A 12,231-nucleotide genomic window follows, 5' to 3' on the forward strand; every position below is an offset into this window, starting at 1 on the left:
ATGTATAATATAAATTATCTAATATGGAATATTTTAAAAAATAAATATGTAAAATAGAAAAAAATGATTCCTTATATATATATATATACAAAACCGAAGTCGTTGAAGCTCCCACAATTTTCCAGGTCAGCACAATGTTTAAATAAAATTATTATTTTATTTGAATAAAATTATTATTTTTTAGTCCAAACTTAATAAGGAGTAAAACTCTATCTTTCTAACAAGTCCAACTTAAACTCAAACTCATCATTATCTTTAATATTTAAATAAAATTATAATTTTATTTAAATATTAAAATTGAAACCTCTGAAACTCCCACAATTTTTCACATCATCATTTTAACTTTTTAAACTAAATAATGTGAGAGTTCTAATAGGAGTCTTTCTCTCTTTTCTCCTTAAATTTTGTTTTTATTTTACATGAGTATTTTTTTAAAAACCTAAAGTGAGTCCTTTAAAAAAAAAATTCTAACGTGTGGTCTTTTTTAAAACTAAATAGTGAGAGAGTCCTAACATGAGTCTCTCTTTTTTACTTCATCCTAAAGTTTTTTTTTTTTTTTTTTTATGTGATTCTTTCTTTTTTCTTTTTCTTTTTTTTCCTTGAAAACTAAAGTGAGTCCTTTTTTTTAATTAAAAAAAAATCTAATGTGAGGTCTAATTAAAAAAAATTATAATTATTTTTTTAATCATAATTCTAACATATGTCTCTCAAAAAGTCAAAAAAATCGGTTTTATATCATATATAGATAATAATAATGATGTGGCAAGCTCTAAGGATATGAAAATGTAATTTGTAGATCTACTATCAAGATAACATAGATTAGATTGGTGGTGGATAATAGATTTAATTGCAGTTGAGTATTATGTGAAGTTATCACTATAGAATAGCCCACACCAGAACGTATTATGTGGAACCAATGATATAGATGAAAAAGAATTTTTCTAAACCATTATATTGTTACTTATTTTCATGCATTTTCAAGTTATACATTTTTTAAAATTAAAAATTGCTTTTAATTTTTATCTAACTATCCCATGCACCGCATGGGTTAGTGACTAGTATATATAGCCCCCATAATTTTTCACTTCGGCACAATATTTAAGTAAAATTATCATTTTGTTTAAATAAAATTATTATTATTTTAGTCCAAACTTAATAAGGAGTAAAACTCTATCTTTCTAACAAGTCCGACTTAAACTCAAACTCATCATTATCATTAATATTTTAATAAAATTATCATTTTATCTATATATATATATGTATATATATATATATATATATATATATATATATATATATATATATATATATTAATTTTTCACGTCAACGCAATATTTAAATAAAATTATTATTTTATTTAAATAAAATTATTTTTGTTTAGTCTAAACTTAATAAGGAGTATAACTCTATCTTTCTCACAAGTCCAACTTAAATTTAAATTCATCATTATCATTAATATTTAAATAAAATTATCATTTTATATATATATATATATATATCTGAAACCTCTGACCTCTCCACAATTTTTCACATTAGCATTATTTAAATAGAAAAACAAAAAATCAATAAAAAAATACATAACCTACTAAAACACTACTAATCACACGTTTATACCGTTTCTATTTTTGCAATTCTGTTACCTATCCTACTAAAACACTACTAATCCTATTAACAAGTGAAAACAACACATCTAAACCTAGTTAACCGAAGCCTTTGAAGTCTCCACAATTTTCCACGTCAGCACAATATTTAAATAAAATTGTCATTTTATTTAAATAAAATTGTCATTTTATTTAAATAAAATTGTCATTTTATTTAAATAAAATTATTTTGGTTTAGACCAAACTTAACAAAGAGTAAAACTCTATCTTTCTAACATGTCCAACTTAAACTCAAACTCATCATTATCATTAATATTTAAATAAAATTATCATTTTATTTAAATATTAAAATTGAAACCTCTGAAATTCCCATAATTTTCCATATCATCATTTTAATTTTTTAAACTAAATAATGTGAGCGTTCTAATAGGAGTCTTTCTCTCCTTTTTCCTTAAAAGTTTTTTTATTTTTTTATTTTTTAATGTGAGTCTTTCTTTTTTTTTAAACCTAAAGTGAGTCCTTTTAAATTTTTTTTTTAACGTGTGGTCTTTTTTAAAACTAAATAGTAAGAGAGTCAAAATAGGAGTTTCTCTCTCTTTTTTCCTTTGTCCTGAAGTTTTTTTTTTACATGAGTCTTTCTTTTTTCTTTTTTCTTTTTTGAAACCTAAGTGAGTCCTTTTTTCTTTAATAAAAAAAAAAAATCTAATGTGAGGTCTAATTAAAAAAAAATTATAATTATTTTTTTAATCCTAATTCTAACATAGGTCTCTCAAAAAGTCAAAAATTTCGGTTTTATATCATATATAGATAATAATAATGATGTGGCAAGCTCTAAGGATATGAAAATGCAATTTATAGATCTACTATCAAAATAACATAGATTAGATTGATGGTGGATAATAGATTTAATTGCAGTGGAGTATTATGTGAAGTCATCACTATAGAATAGTTCATGCTAGAATGTATTATGTGAAACCAATGATATGAAAGAAAAAGAATTTTTCTAAACCATTATATTGAACAAAAAATTACTTATTTTCATGCATTTTCAAGTTATACATGTTTTAAAATTAAAAATTACTTTTAATTTTTATTTAACTATTCCGTGCATCGCACAAGTTAGCGACTAGTCTATATATATATAAAACCGAAACTTTTGAAGCTCCCACAATTTTCCATGTCAGCATAATATTTAAATAAAATTATCATTTTATTTAAATAATTTTTTTTTTGTCCAAACTTAATAAGGAGTAAAACTCTATATTTCTGACAAGTCCAACTTAAACTTAAACTCAAACTCATCATTATCATTAATATTTAAATAAAATTATCATTTTATCTATATATATATATATATATATATATATTCCACATCAACACAATATTTAAATAAAATTATCATTTTATTTAAATAAAATTATTTTTGTTTAGTCTGAATTTAATAAGGAATACAACTCTATCTTTCTAACAAGTCCAACTTAAACTTAAACTCATCATTATCATTAATATTTAAATAAAATTATTATTTTATCTATATATATATATATATATATATATAACCGAAACTTCTGACCTCTCCACAATTTTCCACATCAGTATTATTTAAATAAAAAACAAAAAACAAAAAATCAGTCTAAATAATAATACATAACCTACTAAAACACTACTAGTCACACGTTTAAACCATTTCTATTTTTGCAACTCTGTTACCTATCCTACTAAAACACTACTAATCCTATTAAAAAGTGAAAAACAACATCTAAACCCGGCTATCTCTTTCTCACTCAAAAGCTGTAACCAGCTTTAATAACATATCATAATTTTATTTACCTTTTGTGTTGGAGTCAAGTGACTATAATTTAAAAAAATTTCAATGTACTCACAATATAGAAATAAGAATTCAACTTCGTTTAGATATTGAAATAAATAGGATAAGGTCTGAATTGTTAGAATCTTTGGCAATATTGGTATAGGAATAGGAGTCATGACTTATGCCACACAAGAATCTTCTCCTACTGCAATTCGACACAAGTAAAATTGTTAAGCATTCTAGTTGAAAAGTACTAAGGTGTTTAAATTTGGTTTGTTGATTTACTTTTTATATTGATTTAAAGTTTTAACGCCTACAGTTTCTTCTCCCTCCCATATTTGTGTTAATTTCTCACCCTTCTTTTTTTTGGCAAGATCTAAAATTGTTTAACAGATTTCAACAACTATATCCACAAATTATTCTTTTGAAGTTAGCTCATCTTTCTCTATATTTCTTTGTTGTGTAATCACATAGGCATATATATGTTTTGTTTTGTTTCAATAATTTTTAGGCTTAGAATATTTAGATTCTTTAATTTTTTTTGGCTTTTTGAAAGTTTTAATTTTTGAATTTTTGGGTTTATTTTTTACTATAATTAAATTTGTCAACTATATAGCCATGAATTAGTCTTTTGACGGTAACCACATCTTTCTCTTGTGTGATCAAATATTTTCATTATGCTTGAATAATTTCAGTTTTGAATCTTATACATAATACATTATACATTTATGAAAAAATTTACCATGCATTGTACGGATTAGGGACTAATATTAAAATAAACAGAAATTTTTACATGAGCTTTCTAACTGGCCTGTATGAGTTGGCCCTGCGTGTGTATACGGTTCAGTGAATGTATGTGCAATAGTCAGCAATCTAAACTATCGTTGATCTGGAACTAGCAAAAATTATATGCTGTGCCCGGCATATATGCCGGGTGTCTCACATAGGGGCGGGCCCCACAGTATGTGGGACCCGCCACTGCCACTGTGTGAGTGACCCGGCATATATGCCGGGTACACCATATACCGGCTCCTGGACTAGAGCCTGGTGTCCTGTTCAGCAATTCTTCCACAAGTTATCTTATTTTTTGCTAGAATGTCCATAAGTCATCGAAGTTGGGCTTGTTTTCTCTGACAGATACCAAGTTTTTTGTGTTCTAGCTATTGATTATGACGTTGGTAATTGGCCTATACAGGTTTTTCCACAAACTTTCCCTCTCTCCGAGTGTTGTAAATATCAATCTAGACATGCAAAATTCCAATCAAAGATTTGAGTCGTTTGACTAGTTATCAATCCTTATCCAAAATGACTGTGGAAAGAAGGAAACTTATCATGAAGCCCCAATTTTCAACCTTTCATTTATAGCGTGAACGTACTGGACCTAGTGGACTGTGAGCACCGATTCAAAGGACCTTTATTTAAAACTAAAATCGTTGAAATTGTTATATACTCCGTTATTTTCTTTTGCAATGAAAAGGTGATCAAAGATTGCTAGAAAAATAGATGGAGATTAATTTAGGGTATTAAATAAGGATTAAGATCCTCTCTAATTATTGGGTCCCAAATAATATTATAAAAAAAAACTATCAATCCAAAAATAACAATCACACTCAAGAACACAAAATTTACATGGAAAGCTCTCTCTTAAAGGGAAAACACTATGAGACAAACTCCGAATAATTTTACTATTATCAAATTAATTACAATACTTATTGTGTATGTCTCACGGCCAAAGAAAAATCTCTTTTGTTTTTCTTTACTCTCTCACACACACACACTAATTATCTATTTCAAAGGCAGAAACTCTTTACTCTCTTCTTCTTAGCTATCTTCTCGAAGGTGACAACCCTTTGCTCTCCCCTCCCTGTTTATTTTCTTAAAGGCGACAATACCTTACTCTCTCATTCCTCCTAAGCAAAAATTCATTTTCTCTCTCTTGGTTTCACACTCTATTTTCTCTCTTCTCATAAGGAAGACCCTTGAGCCAAAGCTATCAAATGCTTTGTAGCATTGTCTATTTACAAAACTCTTTTGTTATTCCCTCTTAAGCTAGGAATACATTATCTCTCTAACAAAGAATAGACTTTCTTCCACACCAAGAAATAGTCTTTCCTTCTATAACAAGGAAACCCAGATTAATTTTCCTTCTTCAACTAAGAAACTTAATTGACTTTCCAAGTCATAATTGGAATTTGAGGTAATTTCCGAACATTATTAAGATAATTTTATTATCAATCTTCCAAAATACTACTATTCATTCAAATTTGAAATCTGAACTAGATAATTGTCTCGTTTTCAATATATATATATATATATATATATATATATATATATATATATAATTATTAATTATTAAAATGGGTGGGGAAGGGGAGATTCCAAAACCTAGTTCTCTTTATTGAGAAAACTAAACAATGTTATTACTCATTAACATACAACCCTTAGCATGCATGTTATCAATAATTTTAAATAGATATCATGATAATGATAATTATCTTGTCTTTAAAATTTGATGACTTGGTTAAGAACCTTAAAGTTTAGTGGTATTGTTCGGTCTTGTTTATAAGGTGAATTGGAATTCAAATCATACTTTTCCATTTATTGTAATGATTAAATGATTAAAAAAAAAATCAAAATAGATACAGAACTTACCATGAAATTAACCTAAGAACTTTCAATAATGAAAATCTTACTCCCTATATAAATCAAAGAGCGGTGCTCCATTTCTTGTACAAAACCGAGTAAAAGAACAAAACAACTATGGCTCACCACATGCTTTTCCTCTCTTTCCTAGTAACCCTAGTCACAGCCATGCAAGGCATTTATGCAGTTGAATATGTTGTCACCAACACCGCCGGGAACACTCCTGGTGGAGTTCGTTTCAACAATGAGATTGGGTCTGAATACAGTAAGCAAACTTTGATTTCTGCCACAAATTTCATATGGAGCCTCTTCCAACAAAACAATGCTGTGGACAGAAAGAACGTGCCCAAAGTGAGCTTGTTCATTGATGACAGGGATGGAGTTGCATTTACTAGCAACAACGAGATCCATGTTAGTGCAAGGTACATCAATGGCTATTCTGGAAATGTGAAACCCGAAATCACTGGAGTTTTATACCATGAAAGTACACACATATGGCAATGGAATGGAAATGGGCGAAGTACTCCAGGAGGATTAATTGAAGGAATTGCTGATTATTTGAGGTTGAAGGCAGGGTATGCACCTAGCCACTGGGTGAAGCCTGGGCAAGGTGATAGATGGGATCAAGGCTACGATGTTACAGCTCGATTTTTGGACTATTGCAATGGTCTTAGAAATGGGTTTGTGGCTGAATTGAATAAGAAATTGAGGAATGGTTATAGTGCTAATTTTTTTGTTGAACTGCTAGGGAAGAATGTTGATCAGCTCTGAAAAGACTACAAAGCCAAGTATGCAAAATAAGGGTGCTGATTAAGAGCAAATCTATATGAATAAAATGTTGTATCATGCAATTACATAAATCATGAGATAAATAAATGTTCTTGGATTATTACTTATATTGCCTTCATGTACAATAAAATTATTATTATTTTTTTTTTTGGTTTCTTTTATTGGTTTTCTTTTTCGCTTTCTCAGTTCGAAATTTGAACTATGATGCATTGCAGATTCTTAGGACAATACAACCAAGAATAAATGCAACTTTCATTACAACTTGAAAAAAAACAAAAACAAAATCCTCGATGCAACTTGAAGGTCTTATCAATAATAGCTCCTCATCCAAGATAAAACGAAATCTAATCAACATATATGTAGGGACATGGGGTCGGTGACCAATGTTAGCCCACTCCCATGGGGACAGGCCTAGCCTAATACTTGTAATATACTGACATAGGATTAGTATTCAAGGATAGCTTCTTGTTGTTGAATTGGGCTCGGCTCGACGTTAACAAATGGGCTAAGGACAACCGAAGACTCAATAGTCTAATATGGGGTTGGTAACCGACCACTATTAACGCTTTGGGGGAATCTGTTGCCGAATGTTGTTTGGTGTCTACTGCAAGTTTCAAACGAATCTTTAGAATGGACCAATTTACAAGGGATTCAGGGCCGAAGTGGGGGCCATGTGGGAAAAGGTGGAGAAGTAATCATTTGTGTTAGGTTCTAAAGTTTAGAACAATTGGCAAATCGTCAATATAAACTTATCTAGATATAGATTGCTAGATCTATAGAATTTATTAGACAATGCTTAAGGTATTACAAATCAAAACACAAGAACATACAAGTTACAAAAAGAAGAATTCAAATTCAGTGAAATCCGACCGATCGAAAATCGAAGACATGAAATTTCGGCAGAATTCTATTTCAGCCCAAACTCTGCTATATGTTTTGGGTTTCAAGTGAAACACTTCTAGCATATAAAGGAAAACTTTAACTATGTTTTCAGAGCTTTTGAGAGACTTTGGAGGTGCTCTTGTGAGATCTAAAAGGTATTTTGCCTTCCTCTTTCAAAGTCACTACCGAAAATCATTCTCCTATTATTAAATCCAGTAGATTTAAAGTTGCTGCAACAAGATCAACAACTGCTGATGATCTAAACCTTCAATGGTGGTATTGGAGTCACAAACTAGAGAGTTTGTGTTGCTAAACCTTTGAGTGGGATCTCAAAGCCACAAACGTGGGTGTTTGTGCTGCAGTAATTCCAAAGAGAGAAGGAGTCCATAGTTTCAGAGTTTACATGTGATCATGTTAATAAGTTACTACATGAGGTAGTAATACATTTAGGATTAAATCTAATTATAAAAACTTTAATTTCTCTTATAGTGGATTTTCTTTACTTTGAGAATAGCTAGGTCAAATCCTCTCTAGGTTTTTACCTTAAAACAGTTCTTTTCATCGGTTTTTCAAGGTCATCATATTGTGTGTTATTTACTTTTCCGTATCTTTGCATGATATAATTTATTTGTGTTTAACCTAGATCTGAATAATTAATTTAAGTAATCACTTGGTTAATAAATTAGGTTAAACAATCTGGTTTAAGGGGTCTAAAGACTCTAAACAAGCAAACAATTTGGGTCCCCACTAAGGGGAAACTATAAAAAGGAAGGGAAGAAGAACAAAAATGGGGGTTGGCAAACACAGAGAGAGGTGTGAGACAATTTGAGAAGAGGAGGGAAAGAGGAGGAGTCAGAGAGGGTAAGGATTAGGCTCGTGAAAAAGAAGGTTAGAGGGTTGTCAAGGCAGTGTTTGAAGCAATAACTAGTAGGAGTGCAAGGAAACCCACCAACAAATAAACCGGGAACCCAAATTCTTCACCCAAAAAGAAGTACCACTGGGTTTGAGTACCACAATATATATATATATATATATATATATATATATATATATATATATATATATATATATATATATATATATAAAAGCAGTCCTCTAAAGCAAGCAAATATCATAACTAGCACACACACCCTTTCATGATTATTGCCCAAGACACAATTAAAGACTGATATTTCATATTCTCAAAAGCAAGCTGGCTTTCAAATAGCAACAATAGCCACTTTTACTATTGTAAAATTAAGGGGAGAAATTCCTGCTTTGAAAATTAAGGGGGGATCAGACATTATGTTCAAAGCCACCAATTCTCAACTCTGAATCCTCTTCACTCTGATTCCTAAATTTCTTTTAAACAGGTGAAAGTTTTCTCATGCTTCTAATAGCACCATTGAAATGTCTTTGTAACTCAATAATTAACTTCCCGATTAGCAAAAGAGCAACTTAATTATTGTAGGCATGCACCACCCAACAACTTAAAATTTTATTATAACTCTAATGTTATTGTACTGAATATTTGTAAAACTTTGTTAATCTTCATTTGACATTGTTGAACTCTTCTTAATTGATAATGAAAACTATTATATATATTTTTGTCATTTTGAACATGTACACTTAACTTTTGTTGTACTCTTTTCACATTAATTTTCTAAATATATTGGTTTAACATTACTAGAAATTTTTATCACTTTACTGGATTCATGTCTTTATTCACCATTAAATCTCCTATTGTTGCTACTAGAGGCAAAGACATGTAATCGTTCACTTTTCTTGACATAATTTGCATTTATTTATTTATCTTTGCACCAATATAAATCAATACAGGACAAGCTCTAATACTTTTAGATTACTATTTTGCAACTAATATTAATGTTCTTAACTCTCCTGCTAGATGCTACTAAATCACCCGAAAACTCAAAATATCAGTTATTCAATTCGTTGGTCTTCCCTTGATTCTGGTGTCCTGTTGTTTTTGTCCTTCAGTAATTTTTCCTCAAGTCACCTAAGTTGGGCATGTTTCTATGTCGAAAACCCAGGTTTTCTATATGTTATTTTATTTTATTTTATATATGTTCTGGTTTTAGATTATAATGTTGTAATTGTCATATTCAGTTTTTTCCACTCTAGACATGCCAAATGCCAATTAAAGATGACAAGTTGTCAATTGTAAACCTTATGTTAGAACCTCTCTTAAATGATTGTAGGAACCTGATGAAAACGCTTACTAACTGCCTAGTGGTGCATGTGTATAGGAAAGCTAATAGTTGTGCTGACAAACTAGCAAAAATGGGAGCTGATCTTATATTAGACTGCCCCTTTCTGAATGACCCACCGCCCGGGTGGATGATTTGTTGGCTAATGACAAAACCGAGCATGTTTGTGACAAATTTATTGTTCCTTAGTTATAATTATATACCAAAAAAATTTATCTTGAGTCCTTGTCCAAACAATTAACATGCATGGTGGAAATGAGAAAAGTTGAGAAACCTTACTTTCCAATTTATATATAAGACGGCTAGGAGCCTAGGACCTTTTTTCTTTTTTGGATGGGGCTTCGTCCTTTTCTATTATTTATTAACTATCATACTGTGAGCAGGACTATTACGGTATTACATGATATAATAGTTTAGGAGATTCTAGCATTTTTCCCCTATTGAGCAAAATATTTGGCAATATGTCCCTGTTTCAAAACTATATAGGGGCATGCCCCTATTTCAATACTCAATCACCATAAATCTGAGTTACTTAAGGAACTCGACTATTAGAAAGCCGAGTTTTGGGCAGGCTGTTGCCACGTTGGATCACCACCATGACTTTTCCGCAATAAAATATTTTTGCGTTACTGTTTAGAACTCAGTAATGAGGAAACCGAGTTATATGTAGAATAAAATAGAATTTTGAATGTAACATCTCCAAAACAGTTTGTCTCCCTCTCTTAGTCCGATCAGTGGCCACCCTCAATCCATTCTGTCTCCCTCAATCCGTTCAGAGTAGACCCTTTCCAAGTTCAGCACATTTTCAAGTTCTCTTATTGCTACCCATAGGCCAAAGCTCAATTAACTCAAACCCACACCCAAAACTCTCACCATAGTTGAAGCTCAACCCAATCCATCTTCAGAGTTAAAAGATTAGAAATGTATTAAGGTAATTTCTAAATGTTGAGTTCAATTTTTTTTTCCCCTTTGCATTTAATTTGAGTAAAGCGTGGCTTGTGCATGTACTCTGATTTGAGTGTGGCTTCTTAAGCTTTTCTCTGTTATAATTTTCTCTATTCATTATTATTGTTGTTGTTTTAGCTTTGTTGGGTTTGGTTTTGAACTGGGTTTTAGCTTTGTGGCTTCTTAAAGAATTCGGTTTTATTAAAATTGTCATCTAAAAAATGTGAAAATGACGATGGGAGATATGGTCATAGTTTATATGCTGTTTTATACGCAATGAACCAATAAAAGTCACCAAAGTAGAAGTTCTCTTTATATGCAGTTTTATATGCCTTTAAAGTGCCATCTGGGTCTGTTTTTGTTGTTATCTCTCTCTCTCTCTCTCTCTCTCTCTCTCAATCATAGTAAAAAAAATCTCTATTCTTGAAGATTAACATGTATGGTTCATTGATCTATACTAGAGTGATAAGTGAAAAATGAGCCCATCTATGTTTCATTTGCTTAGAATTTGTGATAAGAGAAAAATTGTCTTTCAATTTGTGGATGGATGAGGGTACTTTGTGTACACAGCCTCTGTACATGAGGTGGATTAGGGACCCCCTTCAATTGATATGAGTGGGCATACTAGGCATTGGGAGCTACCTATGGTTTGAAATGTTGGTTTTCCAGTAAGCTATTGGGAGAGGAGAGGAAGAGCCTAGCTTTGTTTGGATATGGCCTTGTGGCATGAGTAGTTTTTGAGTAAGTAATATTTTTAAGATTAAAGGGAGATGCTTGTGGTGTAAGTAGTTTAGTACTTAGATGTGGCATGAAGCGATGATGGTGCTAGGTTAACCATAGTGGGATCGAGACAGTATTAGTTAGGGGTTATTATGCCACAATTTGTTTTTTGGTTTAATGGTAGGCATCTTAAAATTTTTTCCAGAAAAGCATGCTCATTGTTAGAGTTTGTAAGTTTTGAAATTTCCCCATAACTCCAATGGCTAGTCATATGAATTAGCCCAATTTCATACATTTTTATGTAATCAGTTTTTTGACAAGCTTTATATTGAGGTGTATTTTAAAGTTTGTTTTTGGCATCCTTTGTTTTCACAATGACCATGTTTTGTACAAAAAGTTATATTAGTTGCAACATGCCTATCTGAGGTAGTTTTGGTTGGTTGGTGTAATTTTAACCAATTCATTTTTAGAAACTTCTATTTATTATTCAATTACTCCATGTTGCTTTGTTTGAAAGGTGGAAAAATACAATTAAGAGGTGGAATAAACTGAACAAATTATGTTAGTATAAGATTGAATTAGTATGGATTCTCACTTTTACTTTTTTGCACTGCTCATGAAAAAAAAATCATTG

The 12,231-nt window shown here is 30.6% G+C and overlaps 1 protein-coding gene across 1 annotated transcript; it reads left to right on the forward strand.

The window, feature by feature from the left end:
* Nucleotides 1–6,146: 6,146 nt before the first annotated feature.
* On the forward strand, nucleotides 6,147–6,958 carry LOC142642288 (uncharacterized). The gene has a single exon (XM_075816630.1). It carries the CDS (start codon nucleotides 6,172–6,174, stop codon nucleotides 6,823–6,825), a length of 654 nt encoding a protein of 217 aa, XP_075672745.1. The 5' UTR covers nucleotides 6,147–6,171; the 3' UTR covers nucleotides 6,826–6,958.
* The last annotated feature ends 5,273 nt before the right edge of the window (nucleotides 6,959–12,231 follow it).

The sequence above is a fragment of the Castanea sativa genome, chromosome 7 (assembly GCF_040712315.1).
Source record: "Castanea sativa cultivar Marrone di Chiusa Pesio chromosome 7, ASM4071231v1".
In the NCBI taxonomy this organism is placed as follows: domain Eukaryota; kingdom Viridiplantae; phylum Streptophyta; class Magnoliopsida; order Fagales; family Fagaceae; genus Castanea; species Castanea sativa.

Bases quoted from the DNA above. Each gene is read 5' to 3' on its own strand.
- LOC142642288 (XM_075816630.1), top strand. From the start codon at position 6,172: ATGGCTCACCACATGCTTTTCCTCTCTTTCCTAGTAACCCTAGTCACA.